The sequence below is a fragment of the Parasteatoda tepidariorum genome, chromosome 2 (genome assembly GCF_982258835.1).
Source record: "Parasteatoda tepidariorum strain Cologne lab strain chromosome 2, Ptep-v5.0, whole genome shotgun sequence".
Taxonomy (NCBI): Eukaryota; Metazoa; Arthropoda; class Arachnida; order Araneae; family Theridiidae; genus Parasteatoda; species Parasteatoda tepidariorum.
This window is the reverse complement of record NC_141756.1, coordinates 22,125,501-22,148,465: the sequence shown is the minus strand read 5'-3', so window position 1 is coordinate 22,148,465 and position 22,965 is coordinate 22,125,501. Positions and strand designations below refer to the sequence as shown.

General features: G+C 32.0%; 2 protein-coding genes across 6 annotated transcripts in view; both read left to right on the top strand.

Annotated features, from left to right (window-relative positions):
• Positions 1-115: 115 nt before the first annotated feature.
• Positions 116-13,189, top strand: Jhbp13 (Juvenile hormone binding protein 13). Of its 3 annotated transcripts, none has more exons than XM_087156966.1 (4): positions 116-232; positions 5,319-5,391; positions 10,854-11,224; positions 12,800-13,189. In XM_087156966.1, the coding sequence occupies exons 1-4, from the start codon at positions 149-151 to the stop codon at positions 13,064-13,066; spliced, it is 795 nt and encodes a 264-aa protein (XP_087013092.1). In that variant the 5' UTR covers positions 116-148; the 3' UTR covers positions 13,067-13,189. The 3 variants fall into 3 exon arrangements, with proteins under 3 accessions (XP_087013092.1, XP_015907488.3, XP_015907489.3); XM_016052002.4 differs by having other exon boundaries at positions 121-239; XM_016052003.4 differs by having other exon boundaries at positions 156-239; positions 5,322-5,391.
• Positions 13,190-17,231: 4,042 nt separating this feature from the next.
• The window catches only part of LOC107439415 (uncharacterized), a 62,274-nt gene continuing 56,540 nt past the window's right edge, over positions 17,232-22,965 (top strand). The window contains exon 1 of one of the 3 annotated variants that reach the window (XM_016052005.5): positions 17,232-17,350. The gene's annotated coding sequence lies outside the window, so the exon portion shown is untranslated. Of the gene's footprint in view, positions 17,351-22,423; positions 22,856-22,965 lie in introns of those variants that run through there. The other 2 variants (XM_043045221.3, XM_043045220.3) reach the window with 2 other exon arrangements.

Below are 22,965 nucleotides of genomic sequence, written 5' to 3'. Positions count from 1 at the left end.
AACATTAATCTGAATGGAAATTTGTTTTTTTGCTGATGACTTCAAAATTATTTGGCAGAACAATAAAATGTGATATAACCTTGATTGCTTTCAATAAACTTCCTGTGTTATTGTTTGGATATCTGTTGCGAATATATAATATAGTTCAATGTTTATATTCCACATTTTAAAGAGAATTAAACGAATCGGATTTGAATTGATATTGTGGTCCAATGATACCAGTCAAGAAAAGGTGATTCGTACGTAGTTTTATTATTTCTGACTTTATGATAATTTTGTTAATTTCTCTTAGTATCAAGAGCATTAGAATGAAAGTAATTAGTGATAAAGGGCAGAATAGGACAGAAATTACATTGTTTTCATTATCATTTGCTACATTTATTCAGACTAAAAAAATATTTAATTACGAATTAACTGCCCTTTAACTCCTTATGGAATAACAAATTTTGGTTGTAAATTTTAGTGAGGTCAATGCGACCTCAGACGCTTATTGAAAAGGCATATTTTCTCTCTCTGTTGCTTAAAGAATAGTGGTAGCTAAAAATTGGTGGATGCTTAAAAGCAAGTAGTTCTACATTTCCAGAGGTTGGAAACATTTTTGGATTAAGTATTGCCAGACTGGCAACACTGCACCGGGAAGGGTTAAAAAAACAGTTTTATTTACAAATCCTTATACTATACTAATTGTTCACTAGTAAACTTTTTGTAATAATAATTAAATCTAATTGTTTTTTAAAATATGCTCTATTAAATGTGGTAAATGGTATTATGATAAATCGGATCATTATCAAACTTCTGTTGAATTAGGCCGAAAATAAATTTTTTTAGCTCATGTTCGTAAGTGCAATTATGCATTGTAAAAACAAATTTAGCGTCGCTCAATGCCAAAAACGGTGTTAACTACTTTACAATTAGGCCATCTACTGAAACACCATACATAACTTTTGAATCCAGGTGCTCTACTATATAAAGAATGTTCTTTTGCACTGCTTGGTGTAAAGTAGCTGCCGCCATTTTTGTTTTTCAGTAGCGCTAAAACTTATAATCGCATTAAAATGTAATACACATAAGAATCAGTAAACATATTCTTACGATATCTTATGATAAAGTAAGACTCATTACTTTAGGATGCATATCTATAATAATAAAATGAAGAGTTCGTTTGTCTGTGTCTGACGCTCCCTTATAACTAAAGAACCGTTTGTTTTATCATCCTGGAGTTTGGCTGCATGCTAATAAGATCAAGAGTTTGTAGTCTGTGTCTGTCGCTCTCTTGTAACTCCAGAGCCATTTGTTTTATCATCCTGAAGTTCGGAGATTGGCAGCAAGGAGCAAATTCAGTCGGAAGAGCCGTAAGAAAAATGGATTATTTTTTCATTGGCTTAGAACACAACATTGATAAAAATGAGAAAGCAGATGTTTTTCTTTCTTTCAAATATTTTAAAGATTGCGTCAGTGATATTTGCTAGTTTATTAACTAACTTAATTTACGCAGCATTAGTCATCGTGGCCTGCGGAACGATATCGTCCCAAACCTTCCTTCCAGCAATATTCATCTTCCAGTTTTTCCCCTTCAAGGTGGTTAGATCTTCGGTAGTACCGTCAAACCAGGGCTAAAGAGAATAGAAGGGCTGGTTCACTCCTTTGAAGTATCTCTAGCCGCGCCGATCCTCCAACGTCACTCTAGTGACGTCACTTTGGCGCAAAGCTCACACTTTTACTTCAAGAACGCAGCGTTTGGCCTTACTAGCTCTAACTAATATTGGATCATTTCTTTTTGCGAGATATTCTAAGACATTTATTATTTTCTATAATGACTTTCCTCAGTTTTTGTGGTGAATTTACAAGAATATAAAACTATTATCGAAATGCAAGTTTGCGCGATTGCAACTTGCAAATATTCTGATATAAAAACAAAAGGAAAAAGGATAATTTTTCGCGTGTTCCCTAAAGTAAATGAACAACTATGTGAAGAATGGATTCCGAAATGACACAGTTAATATAAAACAGCAATACGTTTATTCTGTCGTAAAGAACTTTTATAAAAATTCATTATCTAAATAGAAACCGCCTCGTTACTTCATAAAGAAAGGCAGGTGAAAAGAATTAAATAATAGTTAAAAGAAAATTAAAATGTAAGTAAAAAGTATAAATAAAATATATAGTATATAGTTGAAATTCTCCTAATTTCATAACATATTTTTTAATGTAGTTATTCTAAATATTTATGATTTTTTTAAAAATTATATTCTCTTCAATTTAAATTTCTATAAATTATATCATCGTAAATTTAAATGTCTATAAACAATTGCAAAATTTCTAATGTCATTATGAACCTAAATTATTATTTTGTTTCAGTAATTAGCGTTTAAGGTTGATGTTTCCTAATGATTAAGTATGAACAAATTGCTATTAACGACATATTTTAAAATCAGGGATTCTAAATTTAACTTAACTTATCGTTGTAAAAGAATATGTAGATAAAAAAAGCGTCGATATATGCCTTCATTTTTCTTAATAGTTAAAGTTAAAACTGAACTTTTTAAAATAAAGTATTTATCGTGTCATTTTCACCAACTAGCAAAACATTTTTATAAGTTTAAAAGGGTATTTTTTTTTAATATAATAACCAAGAAAGTTTTTTTTGAACTATGTTTATGAACGGAAATAATGTGTTAATTACGTAAAGTTTGAAGGCTAATAACCAGAAAAAGTCGAACTTATTTTTACAAAGAGAAAGATGCAAAGTTATCATATCTTTGCTTGCGATCTCCGAGATCTGTGGACACAGTGACGTCATGAGGAGGGAAATCGTAGCTTCAGCTCTAAGAGCGGAGTGAACTAGCCCTTGTATTCTCTTTAGCCCTGCCGTCAAACTATCTCTTTTTCCTTCTTCCTCTTGGTCTCGAGTTGAAAGGTTTTCATTATAAAAGTTTTCCTAAATTTCTATTATCATTTAATCTTTCAGTGTGCCCCAGCCATGCCAAACGTCTGGATTAAATAAATCGAATTATGTTTCGTCGTCTGATTAAATGGTCAAGTTAATTATTGTTTCTTATTCTCCAATGTGCTTCATTTATTTTAATGAGTTCGAAAATCCTTCGCAGTATTTTCCTTTCGAAGATTAGCAGGTTAAATTCGTCCTTGTTAGAAGTTTCGCTGCCATACATAAGTGTAGATTTGATAACTGTTTTATAGAACTATAACTTGATTTACTTAGTAAGAAGTTAGATCGTATGTATTGATATAAGTAAAAACATCCATTTCCTTTTGTATCCTGAAGTTAATTTCTTCTGATATATTGTTAGTATCATTGATAATTGAACCAAGGTAGGTAAAACTGGAAGCTCTTTCAAACTTACGGTAATCCACCGTAAGCACTGATGAAACAGTGATGAAATTTGCTAGCTAATAGATCTCATTAAAAAAAAATTAGTGTTTTTTTGCACGTTTAATTTTCAGTCATTTTTGTTATAAAAATTCAGTGATGAGCAACCATTATGATACCGAATTAGTATTCCTGATTTTATTAGAAACCACGTGTTGCTTTTGTTTCTATTTATGCTTTTAAAATGTGAAACTATACTACTAAATGATTTGAAATTCACAGTAATTGAATTAAAAAGTAATAAGTTATATATTGAAAAGAAAAATTAACGGAGAAATAGTACTAATTTGTAAAAGAGAAACGTAAGAAATCATCATACTCTTATTAGCGTCATCAATAATGCTTGATTAAATTTCTTATTGGGTAACAATTTAATGAAAAAATAGATTTGTTCCAGAACGCAGAATTAAAAGAGAAAAAATACTTATTCATTTAGAGAAACTGTGAAAAATCTTCATGCTATTATTGACCCCAATCATGCTTAATTAATTTTGGTAATAAGTCCTAGTTGAAACAAAAAAAAAAAAGCTTTAGACTCTAAGCACTGTGAAGCAAAATTAATAGAGAAATATCAGTAATTCACTCAGCAGAAATGCAAAAATTGCCATATATTTATTGACGCCAATGATGCTTTACTAATTTTGGTAATAAGTGCTAACTGATATTGAATATTAGAAGCACTATTATTGGAGAAATGGTACAAATCCCTTTAAGAGAAGTGTAAAAAATCAACAAACTTTTATTGACGTCGATGTTTAGAATAGGTATTTTCGGTATAGTTGTAATTGGTGCAACTTTAATTCATAAATAGTGAAAAGAGGGTTTTTACGGGCCCTCAAAAGGGGACGTACAGGAGAAAAAATTGCTTGATTGTGGTCAATTTTGACTCTCATGAGTTGGTCTCGAGCAAAAACATCAAGCTAAAAGACATTGAATAGAATAAATGTATTAGGATAGGATGAACAACTAAAGACGTTTTTTTTAATCTAACAAGGTAAAACTATCGACAGGGACAAAAAATAGTAATAAATAAAAAAATTAATATTGGAATCATTTTAGCTTTATTAATTTTGTTTGCATATGTCTTTAAATTTTGTGCATTTTTTTGTTGTGTTGTTCAGAACTGATTTATTGATTGTTTACTATTGATTGTTTTATTGATTGTTACAAGCTGATATGAAAAATAAAGAGACAATCACTTTGAAGTCATCAGATGACACTGAAGGTCCAGGATAGCCTGGTTGGTAGGGAGCCGAGTCCATGTCCAAGAGTTCGTGGATTCGAACCCAGTCGGCCGAAGACTGCCCGTGTAGTAAATGGTGACTTATGCACGTTGGATCTGACGGCTCGCAAAGTCCTCCATGTTCAAACCATGTCCTCCATGCTCCATAACAAATCAAACCCTTTGGGGGTACTGGATTGGAGATCGATCGTTCTCTGATTCAGGTCAAAATTACGATCTGTGGATGAATGAATGGAAGTATGAATGGGTTCGCCCTATTATAGGGGTGTGACGTATGGGTGCGGAAAAAGTCGAATTCTTGGGGATGGATGGCGTCACTGGAAAACAAGAACAATCGCACCCCTCTGCCTAAACAGGCATACGAAAGCAAGCAGCACATGACACTGATTGCCTTGCTTGATAACTGTGAGCTAACAGTAATAAAATAGCAAGAAATCAAGTGAACCTATTACAGATCTTCTTTCAATATGAAACATTTAATACTAATCTAGATTTTTATGTAGTCTCTAAATGCTTATGTTTAGAATTTTATGTTTTCTTGTTTGGTACTTATGTTAAGTTTGGTGTCTTTCAATGTTAAATTTTAGAACTTTTAACCTAAAGCTTTGTGTAGGATGTTTTGAGTTTTGTCACGTTTTAAATTAACTTTTTTTTTTTTTAAATGAATACTGATTTCTTTTACTTTAGCAGAAAAACTCGAATATGCAGAGCATAAAGATGATGTTGATTGTAGAATTAGCTGTTATGTTGCTCATACAAGGTAAGGCCTCTGAAAAAAAAATCCTGTGAATAACTTAATTATCAAATAGAAAATGATATGCGCAACTAGATAAAATAAGCTTACTGCGCCGCCTGCTGTAACATCACATTATTAACGTTACGGTACTAGTTAGGAAAAAAAAGTGCTAAATAAGAAACGAACTTCAAAGCTAATTTTTTTATTCGGTATTTCTTACATTCCGAAGTGATTTAACAAAGAAAAAAAACATTTATCTTAAGATATTTTTAAATGTATAACACTGAATTACTTTTAAATTAATAATCGGGTTATCAAGTACTAGGACTTATTTCTAATGATTCAAAGGCGGAACTTTAAATATGCTTATTAATTATCACAGAAAATATTTTAAGTTACGAATCAGACGCAAAAGTGTACTTTTTATAAGCAAATATGCATCTTTTTTTCCGATGGACTATGATTCCTTTCCCTCAAAATAACCCCCATAATCTGGGAAATATCATCCCAATGGTTCGGTCTAGAGAGTGGTCCAAAATTTGGACCCTTCAACTGTTAATTTTACTTCTTGCCTATTTCGCAATAGCTTGAGAACTTTTTATGCGAATCGAAAAAATTTCGCATGCAAATATATAATTCGTTTATCCAAAGCTAATTCCATGCATTTTTCAATAATTATTAATTAATTTTTATTACTATAGTTCATAATAGTCGAAAATATTTTGAATTGTAAGGCATACACATTTTACATTCTTTTTAAAAAATGTAATTTATAAGGCAGAATGCAGAACTTGAAATAATTTAGTCGAATTGCGAGAAATCGAATTTTGAAGAAATCGTATAGTTAAAATTTGGTTTCTCCAGAAGTATCAGGCGGATTTCTTCCAAATTTTGCATTTTAACTTTTAAAATTACATTCTTTAGTAAAAATTGGTATATGCTACAATTCCCAAATTTTTTCACCTATTATTAAATAAAGTAATAAAAAATACTAAATAATTATTAAAAATTATTTTTTGCACTGATTTTGTGTGCAAAATTTTTTTGATTCGCTGAAACATTACAAAACATTACAACTCGAACTCGGAATTATAAAACATTACAAGTCGAGGTATGAAAAAATGTGCAAAAATAAAAGTAAAGCTTTGGAGCGCTTTTCTGACCAAACTATTGCAACCTTATTTCCCTAGCCCTGATGTTTCCCACCATACGATAGCTCCCTATATTTTGAGGGTTTGGCATTCTAATCCATCAAGAAAAAAAAAGAATGCTTATTTAGAGAAAGTACGTCTTTGCATCCTATTTCATAAATTAAAGTATTGTCTACATTAATTAATTAGCATATTTAAGGTAACCCCTTTGAAGCATTAAGATTGAGTCTGGAACATGAGGATCAAATAATTAGATCAAAAGTTATTCAGGATAATTAATTTTTTTTTTTTGCACTGCTGAAGATGTTTGAAAATCGAAAAAATGAAAGTACACTCTAAAAACTGTACCTCTTAAATAAAAGGCACAAGCTAAATGTACCCTTTATTTTCTCGCGTTAAAGGCACATAACTAATGTGCCTTTAAAAATGAGAGGCACCACAAGAAATGACAGGCACCAAAGCAAACGCGAGTCAATGCGCGGTACGAAAGGATTTTACCGGTTCCCTGTGCCTCTCAAATGGGCTTCTCTTTTTTTTCTTCGGTACGATGTAACGGAGAAGAAGCGCATGCGCACATCAATGAAATATTTTATGACGAAATACAAATAATAAAAGCAGACGATAAAATTAGAACACCAGAAAGTTGTTGATTTTTTAGAATTAGTTTTGTGTGGAATTTGAGTTTTCATATTACGTTACGGGTTTATCTAGTTTGTTTTATGATATTTTATCTATCGCGTTACGGGTGAGTTTTCATATATCCCGCTACGGGAACTTTTTCTAGTTTCCTTTATAAGATTTAACTATCCCGTTACGGATGTATTAATTGGTGGCAGCGGTGGGATCCGTTCCAGAAATGTTTTATTAAGTTTTTGAAAGAATTGGTGACAAATATTATTGTTATTAAGGATTTCCTACTTTATAAAAAATTAGTGAATGAGATGTTTAAAATTGATGCCAAGAAGTGTGGAATTCGACGGTACTTCGAACTCTTTGAACAGAAAGCGAAGAGATTTAGTGTGAATTTCGATCTTTGGTTTTCGTGCGCTTTACAGTTTATTCCTGCTGAAAGGTCATAAATTTATGATGATAATTATTATTACTTTAAAGAAAATCTCATTGCCAATTTTCAGTATGATCCACAAGTTATTCCGTGCAATAACGATCACCAGAAAGAAAATTTTAATGAGAAATGGAATTCGCCAAGTATTGTGAAGAAATTTAGATCTGAACGTGAATGTTTCTATTGTGGTGAAATAGGACATTTTAAGAAATACTGTAGACATCGAAATTCGGATTATAGAAAAGAGAATTATATCCGATTATTGTAATCAAGCTTAAGCACGAAAGTAATTTTTATTTTAATAATATTTATAAAACAAATGCATGCTTAATGATTGGGGCAAAAATGCAGAATTTCACGTTTTTTAAAATACAATAAAAAAAAAATTCTGAAACAAGCTTTCCAAAAAAATTGCAGAAGGCTTTTCATATATACTGAGCTCAAATAAAATCATCGATAAAATAATATTAAGTACAGTTAGCTCCAAAAAAATTGAAAGCTAATGTTCCCAAAATGGGAATGATGGCGCCTAACGGGTTAATATGTTTCGCCAAAATCTGGATTTTAAAAAAAATTCATTTCAATGGAGAGAAATCTTTTATTTTACACTTGTTAAGTCATTTGTTTAAGCATATTTCATGTTATAAAATATCCAAGTTGTCAAAATCTACATCTATCATTTTAAAATATTCTATGTTTTTCCAAATTTGTGCAACTGTATACATCATATTGCAACTGTTACTAAATTATGTAAAATTGTTCTTTATGTGTGAAAATAAAAGATATTAGATTTCATGATATTTAGTGTTTAATTTTTGATACTTATAAAACTATTTTATGAAATCTCTAAATATTTGAAAAATATCTAAATTTATAATAAATTTCCATTTTGAGGATGTTTTTTGGAAAAGAAAAAAAATCCATGAATTATATTGACTTGGCTTAACAGAACTAAATATTATCTTTTTGTACCTATATCTGATTAGAAAAGCATCATTGTAGTTTTTGAAGTATCATTAAACGCTACATAATTAAAGAAATGGTATAAATTTACATATTTTATAATTGTCTATGAAAAAGCCTTAGATGGAATCCCTTGAAATGATCACTTTCAAGTGGCCAATATTCAAAGAATTGAGAAATATGTTTCATTAAGAATTATTATAATTAATATCTTGGTAATAGTGTAAACCAAACAGAAAGTCCCTTTTTATATAAAGTGCTAGCAAATTACAAATAGGTAAAAAAAATGTGTTCAAATCTGGTAAATAACAGGTTTTGGTACCACTAAATGCTTGTTTCAATGAGCGGTACATAAAAGCAAAATCTAAGGTACAATGTACCTTCCAAGTTAAGAGGTACATCTGATTTTGCCTCTGAAATCAGAGGTACATTGTGCCTTTCATTTTTAAAGGTACGTTGTGCCCTTAAAATTCAGAGGCACAAACGATCCAAATGTGCCTCTGAAATCAGAGGTACATTGTGCCTTTCATTTTTAAAGGTACGTTGTGCCCTTAAAATTCAGAGGCACAAATGATTCAAATGTGCCTCTGAAATCAGAGGTACAGTTTTTAGAGTGTATATTATGATAACTAGTTGTTTTTTTCCCCTTCTTTTCTAAGATCGTTTCATCTAGTCCTTTTTTAGGAAATTCAATAATTTTCTCTCATTAAGAGATGATTTCAGACTAAGAATAAGACAAAAACTCGAACTTCTTATTATGGCCCAGATTTAACTATTAGTAGATAACAGCAAATCGCTAGAGTTTTGTTACATTTAAGCTGCTCATAGTATCAGGGTATTCTTGGGATTTGGGTGAATCACCTCTTTTCTTTTGCCATTTTCTTCTCGGCTTGTCCTTTACAAAATGTCATAAAAAGGCCTCTACCAGCGCCATCTTGGATATTTAGTTATTTCGATGTTTTTTTTTTTCCTGTTCTTCACGAACTTTTGATGATAGACTATCGTTTGACAGAACTACATCCGTGAAAAATAATAATAAAGGAGTTGCTTTTCCAGATTATGAGAAATAGCACTTTATAATTTTTAAAACTTCTCTTGTTCTTTTGTTCCAAAATGTAAAGCAATAAAATTACGAAGTCTGCCACTTAGGGCATTTATCAGTTAAAATACATTGATCAGTTTTTATATTTTTTAAAATTTATAAATGAATTCAGGAGTTTAATATTATTTAAACTTACGAAAACCGTTTATGCTGCCGTTGACAAGCTTTCATAATGTAAAGTACGAAAAATTTATCATGAAGTTACCAAAATTAATAATTTTTTTTATTTACCGAAATGAAAAAAAGTAATTTACCAAAATACTAAAAGTAGGCAAATGTGTTATTATTTCATTTTCAAATACTGATTGCAGAATTGTATTTCTCACTGCTCTTTCCACCAACGAACTGCAAACTTCTGTTTTTGGAACTTTTGTTTCCTCCAAGCATGCTTGGTATGCCGCTGAATCTCTTGGACTGCTATTGCAGTGATCCTGCCCAAGACTTTCTCAGATCACTCTATAGTGCTGCTTTGAATAGAACTCCTCTAAACTAAAAGTCTGGGGCTGTCTGCTGCTATGGTAACAAGCGAGAGCATATTTCTAATGGTGTCGATTGGTTTAGTCACGAGGACCTACGCTAAGATTAAGACAAAACTATTCACCCCACACCCCTATTCAAAGTGACCTTTCCTCGTAACCATAGTACCCGCCACGACGCGAGACCGGTGTCTAGAGGAGTTCTCCTGAAAGCCGCACTATATCTAAATCTTAGGGCGGGTCACATAAAGAGTCTAATTTTCAACGGTTCCTCTGTTCCGCCATCGCTTTTCCTTCCCATAGATTGTATTGGTGTCTCTCTGGGGCAGTTGTTGAAAGAGGGGGGTATAGTCTTTGATTTAATTCTGAGACAGGGTCTCTTGAACATGGTTTAGTTTGTCTAACTAAACCAAGGGAGATAAGCAGCAAACACAGAATTGTATTGGAATAAGTTTTCAGAAAAACTCAATAGAGATATAACATATTTTAAAATCCTATTTTAAATCTTGTGTGCTATATTTTAAAACGCTTATCAAAAGGTATTGCCGATCTGAGTTAATACCCATCATCAGTTAATTTGTGAAAAGGAAACGATGGCGATTAAAATCACAATTATTATTTCCTACTTCCTACCTTTGAGTTATATCTACCTTTGAGTAATACCTTGAGTTATTGAGTTATAAATGAAGATTAATCTTCTGAATGCTGAATTTCATCTTCATTCCTTTCAGGAACGGCTTCCGAATCCAGTGCCGAGAAAGAAACCAAATGGGCTGATATCTTGAAAGATGTATTAGAAAATCCTGAATCAGACACCATTAGCGATCCTATAGATCCTCTTCCAATAGAAGACGAATTTGTAATGAAAGATCGGGGTTCATTTCCTGCTAAAGATGTGGAGGTGGTCTTAAACTCAATGATTTTGAAGGGCCTTTCGCAGAGGAAGGTCGAGGGGTTTAAAATGGAACCCTCGGAGAATAAAACCCTAAGTTTCAGCATTTACTTTCCGGAGTTGAGAATAAATGGTAAATTCCAATTATCGGCAAAAACGTTACGTAAGCGTTGGACCAGACATGGGGATTTTGAAAGTACAGCTAAAGATGTAAGTGAAAATTAAGGAGTGTATTTTTATGGCTTGACAATCCTAGAAAATCATGTAGTTTATTTTTATGTACAGGTTGTCCACTAAATGACTGATTCTTTTTGAACTTAAACAAAAAAAACATTGAGTAAGAAAAAAGCATTGTTATTGGAAAAATAATACATTTGGAAAAATACAGTATTAAAAATCGTTGCAAAGTTTTGTAATCAAACTTTTAATTGTGTTTTTTTGCAGCTTTTTAAGTCACACTAAATACTAATTAAAACGTAAATTTACTTAATTTATATGTAATTACGTAATTAATACGTAAATCACGTAAATTTACTACCACTAATAACAATTTATGGAATCCGTAGCAATTCTACGAAAAAGAAATTTTTTTTTTTTGACTTTTAGTCGTTTCTTAAAAAAACTATTTTAACAAAAGTAACTAAATGATTTTTACAAATGAACGATATCACTTTACGAATTTATTCGGGTTCATTATTTTAGTTTTTGAGAAAAGAACAATGCTCATAAAATAAGCTTAAAAAGAGGAATGAAATTCTATGTCCCGTTTCCATTTTCCTTAAACAAACATTTTGAGTTGTGTTCAAAATAAAAAGCTCACCGAAGTTCATTTTCTAGGTGCTTTGACCTTCAGTAAGATTTTGTTAAAGATTGACAGTCATCTATGGTGTATCACGGGGCCTCATTTCTCAATTAAATAATGATATAAAAATTCCTCAGGCATGCCCCTTGAAGGGTTATTACATACGGCACAGAGAGAAATAATAGGAAAAATTTTATGGTTCAGTAAATTCCTTCTAGTATGATCTTATGTAAATTGCTTGCTCACTATCACTTCACAAAATGATGAAATTCATGTTGGTAAACTATTACTGAAAAGAAAAACTTTTGCCAAGATAAACAACTAAAAACCCTAATTGGCATTGTAAAAGCATATGAAAGGAAAACGAAGCACATTATTTAAAAAAAAATTTTATTGTACTAAATGTTGTCCAAAACATCGGACACTGGGTCTTAGGAGCTTAAATATCCGTTTCCTCAACAGTGATTAATCAGATTTAGACATCGTTTTTTTCCTTGGTTAAGCATTGATCTACGATAATTTTTTTTTGATCAGGTAATTAGGTTCTTTATGTACGTCACAGTAGAACTGCACAATAGGCTATTGGCAATGATCTGGGAAACATCCCTGAGGATGATGTGAAGACGTGCCATCACAATTTCGATCCTCTGCAGAGGAGATGGCTCCTCTGCTTTGGTAGACCAACGTCCTGCGCGCGAAGTCGAGCACCTTACGATAGAACATTTAACGAGGATTGATACCGCGCACCCTCGATCGCAACGCAGACTGATCAAAGGAGTTACCCACCTACTTACCGCCGGCAGCCAGTGATGCTTGACTTCGGTGCTCTACTGGGAACCGTGTCTTTACGATCAGTCCACTGCGGGACCTTTTTTTTGACAAGGATTTGGAAAAATGTGCATTAAAAGCATATTATGGAACACTCAGTATCTAAGTAGATTACATTTTAATCTGATCTACTATTTTTTCTCTTTCAATTTCAGGCGAAAGCTGATGTATTTTCGAGTTTAGATGTCCAGAAGACTGACAGTGGAACCAAAATTAGACTGAAAGACATAGATGTCAATCCAACTATCCCTGAATTAGTTATCAAATTTCATGGCTTGCATTTTCCTTTCAAGCAAGCTGTTAACACTGTACTTAAAAAGAAAGCGGAAGAATTTAAGAAGGACGCCAAAGGGATAATACAGGACTACAAAGAGGAAATACTGGATTTCTTAAATATCATGCTGGATAAAATGGAATTCTGAAAATATATGTTCAGAATTTATTGCGATGGCATGTTAGGTAGCGTTTAGGAACTTATCATATCAGCATTATCAGATTGATTTCAATTTTGTCTAATTTATGGAAATAAAAAATGTTTAATGGCGTAAGTGTCGTATTTTGTTTACGATTTGCAAAAACAACCGACAAATGCAAATATGAAGTATAGCAATTTTTAAATCAAAAGATGAACGAAAAAATTTTTCTTAATGGCTTGAAAAAATTATTTGTGGTGAACAATTTTTAGAACTTGGTTATAGGCCTTTTATGTAGAATGTATTTTGCATATAATATAAACTTGGATTTTTTTAATTAAAAAAAGAAAGCTGAATCATAATCAAAGTTTGTATGGTAGATGCTCCCAATCTTACGAAAGCGATTAAAAATTATTAAAAGCGGGGGGGGGGGATTCACTGTTGAAGGTATGCGTAAAAAAATAGTAGCTGTCACACAATTATTACTTTTTCTTATTTTGTAACACGAAATCTTTTTTTTTATCTCCTGAACAAAAACATCCGAACAACTTCTTACAGTCCGTAATGTAATGTGATTTAAGTTTGCTTAACTGTTTGGATTAAAACTATAGATTACATTAAATAAATAACCCCAAGAAACTGAAACGGTAATATATTTGATACGGTAATATACTTGATTAAATATACGGTAATATACTTGATTAAAAACTTCATTTTCTTTAAAAATATTCAAATTGAAAGTAACAGTCCACATGCTTCAAACGCTCTAGATGTGAATGTCTATCCTATGTTCACGTCTGGCAAGAACTTTTGAAACATGTGGACTGTTATTTTCAATTTGTATATTTACTGGCAAGTCTTGGAATCAAGTTATTTTACTAATATAGTTCTGGCAAATCTTATATAGTCTGGCAAGTCTTGAAAAATGGGAGCCTGTTTTTAAGCGCCTGAAGCATATCGACTGTTATTTCCAATAAAGTATTAATTTATATAAACATGCTGGCTCCGTGTTTAAAGTTTAAGTTATTTAATGGCCCCATAAAGTTTAAGTTGTTTAAGCAAATAAAGTTTTTTCCTCCTTTTTTTTGAACCAAGTAATATATACGATATTGCTTACTACTTTATTATTAAATACTTTTGAATTAAAATAACAACCTTCTAACAGTTTCATGAAATTAAAAACCAGTTTCAGTACGTTTCCTCCCCTAACATGTAGTCTGCAAAAAGTTTTGTTGTCCCTTACTAAAAGTATATTTTACCTCCTAAGAACCAAACTTTAAATAATGGCTGAAATTTTGATTTTTACTTCAAAATAAGGAGCATAGAAGAATTTAACTCATAAAGGAGATAAATATATAGTTTGGGCTGTGCTCCATGCCTTCGGTCCCATTTGACTTGTACTTTTCTGCACTTGTCAAACGACAACAACAACAATATATAGTTTTTTTTAAAATTATTAAATTTAATGATTTTTTAATCAATACATAAAAATGCCGAATTTTAATTTTTAACATTTTGCTTATTATAGGATATTTTTATGATTTATTTCGTCACGTTCTGGTGATCAAATAAAACCAACTAGACTAAAATTTAAATACCAAAAACTGATCAAAAGTCTACTTCAATCGATTTCTTATAATTTTTCATTGCAATTAAAAATACTTTTACATAGACAATCGCTTTGCTAAGGCATGCAACTAATAATAATAATAAAGAAATAGCTTTTTTTAAATGATAAAAGTATACCAAATGTTGGCCAATATTTTGAACAATCGTTTGTTTTCAGGAGGCTTAGAATTCCTCCCTATGTCCACATCCCTCGGACGGGTTCGTTGAGCTAATAAGCCCTTTATTCTATGCCACTCTTTATTATTTTTCATAAAGCCCAGACACCACTTATATTACTTCTCCCTATTTTATTCATTTCTTTTAAATAAAGAAAAAAAAATAAATGCCATTTTAAGTCTTGATTTGGAAAGAATGAGAGAGAAAAAAAACTACATTTTACTTTAAATCAGTAAAACTGTTTTGAATCCATCAATTATTCATTTGTATCATAACGATACTGCTTGTTTAGATCAACTTCGTTTTGATCTTTGTAGCATCTGATTTGCATTTAAAACGGAAGATACTAGATTATCATTTGGTGGCACTTTCTAAGACTAATGCATTGCTCTTCAATATTTATTAGAAACGTAATGAGAATTTGATTCCAAAGTGCAATACCACTTTATCTTTTGTTTCAATCTAAAACATTTTAACAAAACATGGTTTGGTTCAAATACAACATTCTCTAATGAGGAATTGTTCTCTAAAATAATATAGATGTCATATTCTTAAAGAGTTCTTCTTTTCTAGTTTAATGTTTTGAGCCATTTAGAAGGCATATAAAAAGGAAAGGCTTTGTATAAATGTCATTCCTCAATAAATTTCCAGGTTTAACTATTACTAGTACTATCGTATTTTGAATACAAATTGTGGAAGCCATAATAAGTTTTTCTTTGTTTTTGTATAGAAGGTTTTAGTTTATGCGCACTTTTAACTACTTTTGTAGAATCAATTGTTCCACGATATAATGAAATTTCGAAAGAATTTGAAAATAAAAGAGATAGGAATATAAAGAGGTAAAAAAATTTAGTTACTGCAATTTACGGAAAACGTTTCAGTGCCCATTTATAATGATTTGAATATTCAAGACTGCAGTTTGGTTATGGTTAACCACCATTATAATAGTTAATGAGATATGAGCATGGGCCACAGTAATAAGTGTACCAATGAGAAATTTGAAAGAAATATTTTTTTTTTGAAAATATGTCGAAAAAATTTAAGTTAAAGCTAAAACAAATAATAAGATGGTATAAACATTTAAAAAATTTAAGTTTTATAAGTAACAACAACAGGAAAAGAAACACAATTTAAGAATAAACTTTTAGAAAAATAGTAAATATTTTTGAAAGGTTTCTTTCGAAAAGCTATTGATTTAAGATATTATTCAAACACGACAAGTTGGCAAGTGGTAGGAAAACTTAGCGGAAGAGTTCACTTTTTCATAGGATGGGAAAGTGAAAGCGTGAAATTTGACCATATTTTTGGCGATAATATTAAACTGGTAAACAATTCAGATCTTTTGGTTCACTGCGATAAAAAGCTCTTGAGCCGTGCTACGTCAGGGGATAGAGCTCTCGCTTCCCAATAAGGTGGCTCGGGTTCGATTCCCGGCAATGATGGTTGATAAGAATTCCGCACCCGGCCTGCACAGACGACAATGTTGACATAAAATATCCTCAGTGGTTGACATAAAATATCATTTTCTTATTATCTTTTCATTATTCTGTAATTTTTTTTCATGTTATCTCGATATTTTGAAGTTTTTAAATTAAAATGGCCTTTTCAGCACGAAGAATTTAAACTCAGTAGTTACTTTCTTACGAACTATAGAGAGACATACAGGGTATTTTCTTACAACAAGTTTAATATTTGATAGTTTTCAAACTGATAATCAAGTGCTTATTTTTCTTTTATTCTATCATCAAATATGCATATACTTGTGCACTTTTCTACACAAATTCTACAAAATTTTTCTAATTTTTCTACAAAATTTATACAGATATGTATCTCAAGATATACATGCATAAAAATTTTCTGAAACAAAGAAGAAATAAAGTTTTAAGAAAAAAGTGGCGTAAAAAGACACTCAGAATGGCAATAACAAATTGTAATTAAAAAAAAAAAAACATTGCATTAAGCTCGTAAATAAAAATGGTCTTAAGCACGTAGAATTTCAACCCGGTAGTTGCCTTCTGGTGGACTGTAGAGGGACTTGCAGGGTATTTTTTTACTACAAGTTTAAAATTTGATACTTCTCGAACTGATAATCTAGTGCCATTTTTTTTATTTCATCGTACTCGTTATGCATTTGTCTACAAACCTTCGTAACTTGCAGTTTCTGAGTCTTATAGAGTTTACGTAAAACAATATGTAACGTAAAGTTGAATACTTAAAACGTGGCATAACTTGAAATTTTTAGAATAGAAAATACTGAATGTTTAATACAAGGAAAACTAAGAATACTTCATAAACTGAAAGATTAACTGTGTGTTTTTAAAGTATTAAAAAAGTTAATCCTATTATTACAAGTGCATGTGTGATTTGATAAATATTAGATTACATTCAACAATTGTCTTATCATTTCTAAAGATAAACAATCATTACACTACTCAGCTTTTGTATTTCATTTTTGCGCGCATGATTAGAATGTAATCAATGAAGTACACTTAGGCACACTGCAATGAAGTAAGTACCTGTACAAGTATATTTTTTAAAAATATTTTTGAGAGAGCACCATTTTTGCAATTTAAAAAAAATCATTATTTTTACATGATTTCAAAGTATAAGAAAAGTTTTCTAAAAGTCGAAGATAAAACAAGGAATATTTAGAGTGCGTGACAACTTTATCCATATTTGAAAATATTATATAATTTCTTTTATGAATCCAACATTAAATAATTTCTTTTATCATTAAATAGTTTTTTTTTTATGTTGGATTCATAAATAGAATCTATAAACCTTAATTTACGAATCCAACGATTTCTTATGAAACTATTCAATATGAGAAATATTTATCTGAGTATTTTTGCGTAATAGTTAACTGCGTATTTTAACAGTGTAAAAACTTTAACTGTTGCAATGAATATTACATAATAAATTAACTTGAATCAAAACAGTTAAATAATTTTTTATGTAATGATTAATAAATAATTTTATTATTATTTAATGATTTTATGTAATGACTTGAAAAAGACAAAATTTTTATAAATTTCCACAAAAAAGAAAAAATTTAATTATTATTTATAATATTGTAAAAATAAATAAAATTGAAGTCATTTGAAAGAGCGTTAAAGACTGCTGTGAGTAGTTTATTAAATTTAAAATAACAGTAAATGGTGTTCTTTTTTCTTTAAATTTTATTTACTTAGAATTTAAAATTTTTTTATATTAAATTGATGTTTTTTAAAATAAACACTGTACTGTAAAAGCTAGCTGTAGTTCGTTACATTTTATTTATAGCTTTTTTAATAAGTTTTTGTACTTTTTAAAGGATTTAATTCTTACTTCAAAAATCATGAACTCTATGTTTTATATTTATACTTCTATTCCTTAATTTTTTAAAAATAACATACTACATATGGTATTAAGCATGAGAGCCGGAAAGTACAATTTGATAATAAATAGTGCTATGTGTACATACTATATGATATCTGTTTGAATTGTCTTTCCCTCAAGCGCTCTAAAGTGTGATAGTAGCTGGTTTAATTTTTAACACAACTTCGAATGACAGTACCATGGGTGTAAGGACCTGGAGAAAATTTCCTTCCCCTTCTGATCTATTTTATTTTATTTTATAACCGTCGTTGAACAGCCGAACCAATTTCATGGGTTTACGACTACTTAAGTTCAACTCCGTAGCCTTGTAATTTTGAACCAATCTAGAAGACAAGGAAACTCCTGGATCAGTACCCCCAGAGGTATTGATTTGTTGTGGGAACATGGAGGACTTTGAGACTCGACAGATTTAACGTGCATCAGTCACCATTTACTACACGGGGAGTCTTCGGCCGGCGAGGATCGAACCCACGACCTCTTGGATATGGGCCCAGCGCCCTACCGACCAGGCTATCCCGGCCTTCTTCTGATCTATGTCTAAATTGAGGAAGGGGCCTCACAAATTGTGATGGCATGTCTTCGGATCATCCTTAAGGATGTTTCCCAGACCGTCACTAATAGCCCATTGTGCAGCTCTAGGGGGATGTAAATAAAGTATCTTTCTACCTACCTAGTTCTTTCTCTAATTTGCCCTAGCTATTCTTGAATTTGATGAGGAATTCGACACAAATCTGAGGAATTATGTCGGAAAAGAATAAAGAGTAAAGAACAAGGTTGTAAATTTTTGTATGAAATGAATAAAGAATAAAGTAGATTTATGATTGGTAGGTAAGTATTTTATTTACGTCGCACTGGAGCTGCACAATGGGGCTAACGCTCCCTGAAGCTGATCCGAAGACATGCCATCACAATTTTGATACTCAGCAGAGAGGATGGCTCCTCCAGTTTGCTACCCCGAAAACGTGCGGGCGAAGTCGAGTATTTAAGATAGAACAGTTTAACGAGGGTCGATACCGCGTGCCCGCGGTCCCTAGGCAAGCTGATCAAAGTAGTCCCCCACGCGCTTCCTGACTGCAGTCCGTGATGCTTGACTTCGGTGTTCTACTAGGAATCTGAGAACCGTCTCTTTAAGATAAGTCCACTGCGGGACTAGATTTATGATTGAAAAGAATAAAGAACACGTTTGTACGTGTGTGAAATGAATAAAGAACAAGTAACTAGATTTATGAATAAAATGAATGAAGAATACGGAACAAAAGCCTGTAGATTTATGAAAAATAAGAATTCCTTTCAGGCTAGGGGGGCCGAGTGACTGGCCAAGATCAAGGGTGGTAGATTTTAGGTTTGTGCCTGGAAATTAATTCAGAACAGCAAGACTTATATACTTAGGTATATTAGCTCTTAATTGAAGTAGGACCGATATTTCATTTCATGAAACTATTTTAATGACCAATCCATTGGCGTGCAAGAACAAAACGATGACTGAATATCTTTAGTTTTTGAGTTGAATTCAATTCTGGGTTCGAATAAAGTGTGCATATGTGCTACTGTAAATGCTCGAAATTTGATAAATCCTTGGCTTTCCCGATAAAACCTAGAATTTACCAAATTGGATTGGTAACAACTATGCTTTACCAGAAAAGCTTGATAAAAATTCAAAAGGGAATCATATTAAACAGGGTTGCCACGTGCGACTAAAAATGCAAATAAGTTGATTACTAAATTGAAAAGTTTAATAAAAATTAAAAAAATTTGATAGATTTTTGCTAAAATTTTGGTTCTGGTTTACTAGTGAAAGTGGGGCATTTACAGTAGCACATATATACATTTTTTTCGAATCCAGTATCGAACTTGAACTCAAAAACTGAAGATATTCAGCCATATTTCGTTCCTGCACATCAATGGATTGCTCAATAGAATAGCTTCATGAAATGAAATGTCTGTTCTACTTCAATTAAGCACTAACATACATTAGTATAAAAGCCCTAATGTTCTGAAATAATTTCGGGACACGAACCTGAAATCTACAACCCTGGACATTAGTCAGTCTCTCAATCACCATAACCTGTAAGGAAATCTTATTTTTCATAAATCAACCAGGCTTGTCCTTCATTCATTTTATACTTAAACCTAGTTACATATTCTTTTTTTCTTCATTCATTTCATACATGTACAAACTTCTTCTTTATTCTTTTCAATCATAAATCTAGTCCCGCAGCGGACTGATCTTTCAGAAACAGTTAGTAGGTTCCTAGTAGAACACCAAAGTCAAGCATCAATGGCTGCAGTCAGTAAGTGGGTGGGCGTCTACTTTGAACAGCCTGCGTAGGGACCGAGGGTGCGTGGTATCGGTCCTCGTCAAACTGTTCTGCCGTAAAGTGCTCGACTTCGCGAGCAGGTCATCGGGCTACCGAAGGGGGGATGCCACCCCCTCTGCAGAGGATCACAAATTAGATGGCATGTCTCCGGTTCATCATCAGGGATGTTTCCGAGACTGTAATCGTGCAGCTCTAGTGCAGCGCAAATAAAGTACTACTACTACTGTTTCAGTTTTGTTGTTACCGTTGTATTTGTGTTATACTAATATATCATTGGAGAGGTTCGGGTAGTTATTAATGAATAGTGTTTTAAATATAATAGTATACTCCGTTGCAAGTTAAGAAAAGACCATTGCGGTATAGGATTTAAGTAATCATCCGCGAACGCATATAGTTCTGTTTTATTTTGTTATCAAATATTAGAAATATGTTTTCAGAGCATCATAACGGATACGTCAAACAAAAAGATAATTCGAGCTATGTTTTACGATAGAGATCACAGAAGTATTATAAGAAGATTTTAATTCCGAAGTCTTCTTAGAATCCCAGATTTGATAACATACTTCAATAATTAAGGATAACATTCGTTCTTAAAAAAGAAATGACTGGATGACGTTGCGCGGGCATTGGATTTGATTGGACCACTGACAATGGTGCGTATTACGCTGACATGCTCTTAACAAATCAAATGCGAGATTAGAATTTTTACTTTTTTTTCGCTACAGAAGAGAATTGTCTACAAGAAACAATGCTTTTTATTCTTTCATCAGTTTCTTTAAATACGAACAGAAAGACAAATATCTGTCATGATTTTTAGATATAATTTTTATTAATTCTTATTACTTGCTAATTGATTATTGCTGTTAATAAGAAAGGGAGCAAAAGGGAGGTTGTGTAACGTCGTTCCAAGAGTTGGCGATATTGATATACGTTTGCTCCTGGAGCTTTGCATCCAAATGGGATAATGGTCTTTTCAGAGTATAGTGGATACGCAGTTAGTTTTTAGTTCGTGCATCGAGCTAGAGTAACACTAACGAGCTATTGAAGACGATTTGGGATCTATCCTTAATGATGATCTGTAGACAATACTTGCACATTAGAGCACTATGCTCCCACAATTTATATTGCTGAACATAAATTGGGAGTAAGCTCCCGTTTTCAGTACCAGGAAATCCATCCACCCAACCGAACTCAGCTCGGAGCATTGCACTCAAGGGGATTCCGAACCATTAAGACTCGATTGAAGCAAGTGCAGTTCGACCCGACACACAGGTTTAAGCTAGCACAAACCTGCTAACATGCTATCGAACCTTGGCCATGGGCATGGTAAGAAGAGACTGTACTCACCAGGACGGCTTGGCTGAAAGTTCAGATATCTCAGTGGATGAAGAAATTAAGTAAGTGTTATTGGAGTGAAGTAAAAGGTTCGAAGTTTTTTTCGGCTATAAATCGATAAGTAACTTTGAAAAATCTGTTGCATGGCAAACAGATCAAAATGCCAAAAGTGCGAACACTACAACGCGAACAGTTTTACGGGTTTACCCTTTTGGAAGCTTGAGGATAAGAAATGAAAAAAAAAAAGATAGAATCTTCGTATTCTATAAACAACGTATAAATGGAATATTACGTGGATTTATACGACGGCAATAGATAGCTATGTCAACGTATAAATTGAAGACTACGTAGACAATATATAAATCAACAAAACCAATGAATAAACTTTAAAACCAATATTACTCAGATTCACTTTAATGTTCTATTTTGCCGCCTTCTTCTTTTATGTTTCTGATTGGCTGGGATAAGGGATAAGGACGTATTTAGACTGGAAGAAATCAACAACCGGAAACACATAAAATAAATAAACATCTGTTTTGTGTGCTTCCTTAGAAATATATGAACTAAAAGAGCAAAAATAGGAAAACAAAAAACAGATTTTATGTGTTCATATTATTTCATTTCGGGGCAAATGTGAAATATTTCGTAAAGGTCGTGCGTATCATAGCGTGCTTTGGAATTTTAAATTGGCGTGAGTGAAACTGAACTGTTCTTTTGTAAAGAAAGTTTAACCGCCGAGATTATGTGTGCTTCGCTAGAGAAAAATGCCATCTGTTCGTGAAATGTACAGAGTGTTGTTCTAAGCATTTTCGCGAAAAGTCGTCTGCCCTAAAGTGTAACAGAGAGGGGTTACCAAGGAAAATGCCAGGAGTTCAAAAATTCTTCATTCCTTTGATTGTTATTTTAATGCTCCTGGATTTAAATTTTTTATTTTCCCCGTGATTTCTAAATGTTGACTTCTAGCGCGTTTGAATTGAAATTGGTAAGATTTCGTGATTTTTTTAATATAGTTTCAAAAATGAAATACTCATAGATAAAATTATTATTTACAGTTGTAAGATTATTGGATGTATATAAAAAATTTTGAATTCC